The 2,103-nt window shown below is 49.0% G+C and overlaps 1 protein-coding gene across 1 annotated transcript; it reads right to left on the minus strand.

Annotated features, from left to right (window-relative positions):
- Positions 1–7: 7 nt before the first annotated feature.
- LOC128277018 (protein EFR3 homolog cmp44E-like) lies at positions 8–1,797 on the minus strand (the record flags this gene model as incomplete). The annotated part of the gene is made up of 2 exons (XM_053015468.1): positions 1,716–1,797; positions 8–964 (listed from the first exon to the last, which is right to left on the minus strand). Coding segments are annotated over exons 1-2 (1,039 nt in total), but the record flags the coding sequence as incomplete, so codon positions are not given.
- Positions 1,798–2,103: the final 306 nt, after the last annotated feature.

Consider the following 2,103-nt stretch of genomic DNA (forward strand, 5'->3'; position numbering starts at 1 on the left):
GACGGACCGACGCTCTCGCCCGCCGCGATGGCAATAATCTTCGAGAGTACCACCGCCAACGAGGTGCGCGTTTTGGGCGACGAGGTTAGGTTTTGATCGAGATGCGACATGAGTGTCTCGACGACGGTGTACGAATACTGCGGCTGAATCGAGATCATAACGATGCGGAACGTGTCGATGGCGAACCGATTCGGCACCCACAGCTTGTGATGGTCCAGATGCGTCAGGAGCGGCTTCAGGACCGATTTGATATGTCCGAACGAGGCACGGCTCACGAGCTCACGCAGCACGGCTTCGGCCAACAGTGGCGGCGTCGAAGGGGTCGCTTCGGCATCCGTCGACTTGGACGGGCCGGACTGCATGTTGAACAGCAGCGAGGGGACGATCTTCTCCATGTGCTGCTTCTCCCAGATGTTTGCTACTAGATCGTCCGAAACCGTCTTCCGGATCACACCCTGCAAACCCTTGATGCCCGCCATTCGAATGCTGTCGCGTAGCTCCTCGTCGTCGTTGTTGCCGTAACACATGGAGGAAAACTTGGAGATGAAAAAGTCGTACCGCCGGTGATAGGACGGGGTGTCCTCTTCGATGTTGGCAAATCGAACGAACGAGTTCGTGGCCATTATCTGCAGCGTCGGGTTAGTGTCCTCGAGCAGCTTCTGCACCATGCGCAAGAACGATTCGACGAACAGGTTCAGTATCTGCGCGTGGCAAGCCATCAGCAGCAGATCCATCGCTTCCATCGCGATCTCGACGAACTTGTAGCGCTTCCGGTAAATGTCCTTTGAGGCCCGCTGGTACAGGTACTCGCCGATGCGGTCGAGCTTTTCCGGCGAGCGGAGCGAGTAGAAGGTGAGCTTCTCCATGTTCGACTTCACCAGCCCATCTTCCGGATTCGCCGGAAAGATATTGTCCACCAACCGTTTGTAACGGGGCCGCAGGGCAGAACAGCAGCCGCAACAACCTGCAAACAAGTTACGAATTAATTCTCCAACTCCGTGCGACTGATTGCTTCGTCATCCGAAAAAATGCAGCCTTCAACTTTTACCTAGCATCTTCGATAGGAGAGAGTTTTAGTTAGGTTTAGAAGGACAGCAACAAGCTACACTACACACTGAACACACTGTACTACACAACGAGATAAAGTAGCATTGTTGGATAAGGGTTCCAACATTTGTTCCAATTTTTATCAGCTAATTTACCCTCCGGCCTTCGCTTTCCTTTTCGGAGGCAATGACGAATGGGCAAAACAAAGTTGAGTTTGAGACAAAAAAACGGTCCACAGTTTGACAGGAGACGTCACGGCGTTTGTTTTGGTATTGCAGGGTTGCTTGACAACTCTGAATGTTTACTTTTTGATTTTCATTTCGTTTGTGATTTTGATTGAATTTTTTTATTTGATTTTAGTTTGATTTTAGTTTGATTATAGTTTGAGTTTAAAAAACGCGACGAGGGCGCTGGCCCTGGCAAAGGACCAACAATAAGGGACCGAGAAGACGACCGAGAAGCTTTAAGGAATTTTTCCACCGCTCGCGGTCGAGCGCCACCAAGTATGAATATCGGCCGATATCGAGTCCCGGTCGACGCAATCTCTCAATCTCACACGGGGCCAAATCTCCAAAATACCATCATTTAACAAGGTCTCCATATTACGCTTTTCCAAGGACATAACATCGTAAAACAGTCTAAATTATGTAACGTGACATTCAACTTACAGCCTTCGGTGCATTTCTTTACGAAGGAGTCCAGGAACTCCGGCATTTCCAGCGGCTCGAAACAGCATTTGATCATCGACATCGTGCCGTCAGCTGATACGTTCACGTTGGACGAAATAGTTTATTGAACTACCCCTTTTTACTGCCGCTCTTTAATGACCCGTTCCGGTCCGGTGATAACTAGTCCGGTGCTCACCATTACCACCCCAGGGGAGTAATTAGATTTATTTTTCGCACCATAACATTCCACCATGATATCTGTTGCGATTTATTTTTAGACTTCAGTGAGTTTTAATCACAAACAGGTATCTGGTATTTGATGCGGAAAACTGTAATATCCCTGTTGTTTGTCGCTGCGATCAACGGTTAAAAAATGTTTTAAGCACGG

Source organism: Anopheles cruzii, unplaced genomic scaffold (assembly GCF_943734635.1).
Source record: "Anopheles cruzii unplaced genomic scaffold, idAnoCruzAS_RS32_06 scaffold03456_ctg1, whole genome shotgun sequence".
In the NCBI taxonomy this organism is placed as follows: domain Eukaryota; kingdom Metazoa; phylum Arthropoda; class Insecta; order Diptera; family Culicidae; genus Anopheles; species Anopheles cruzii.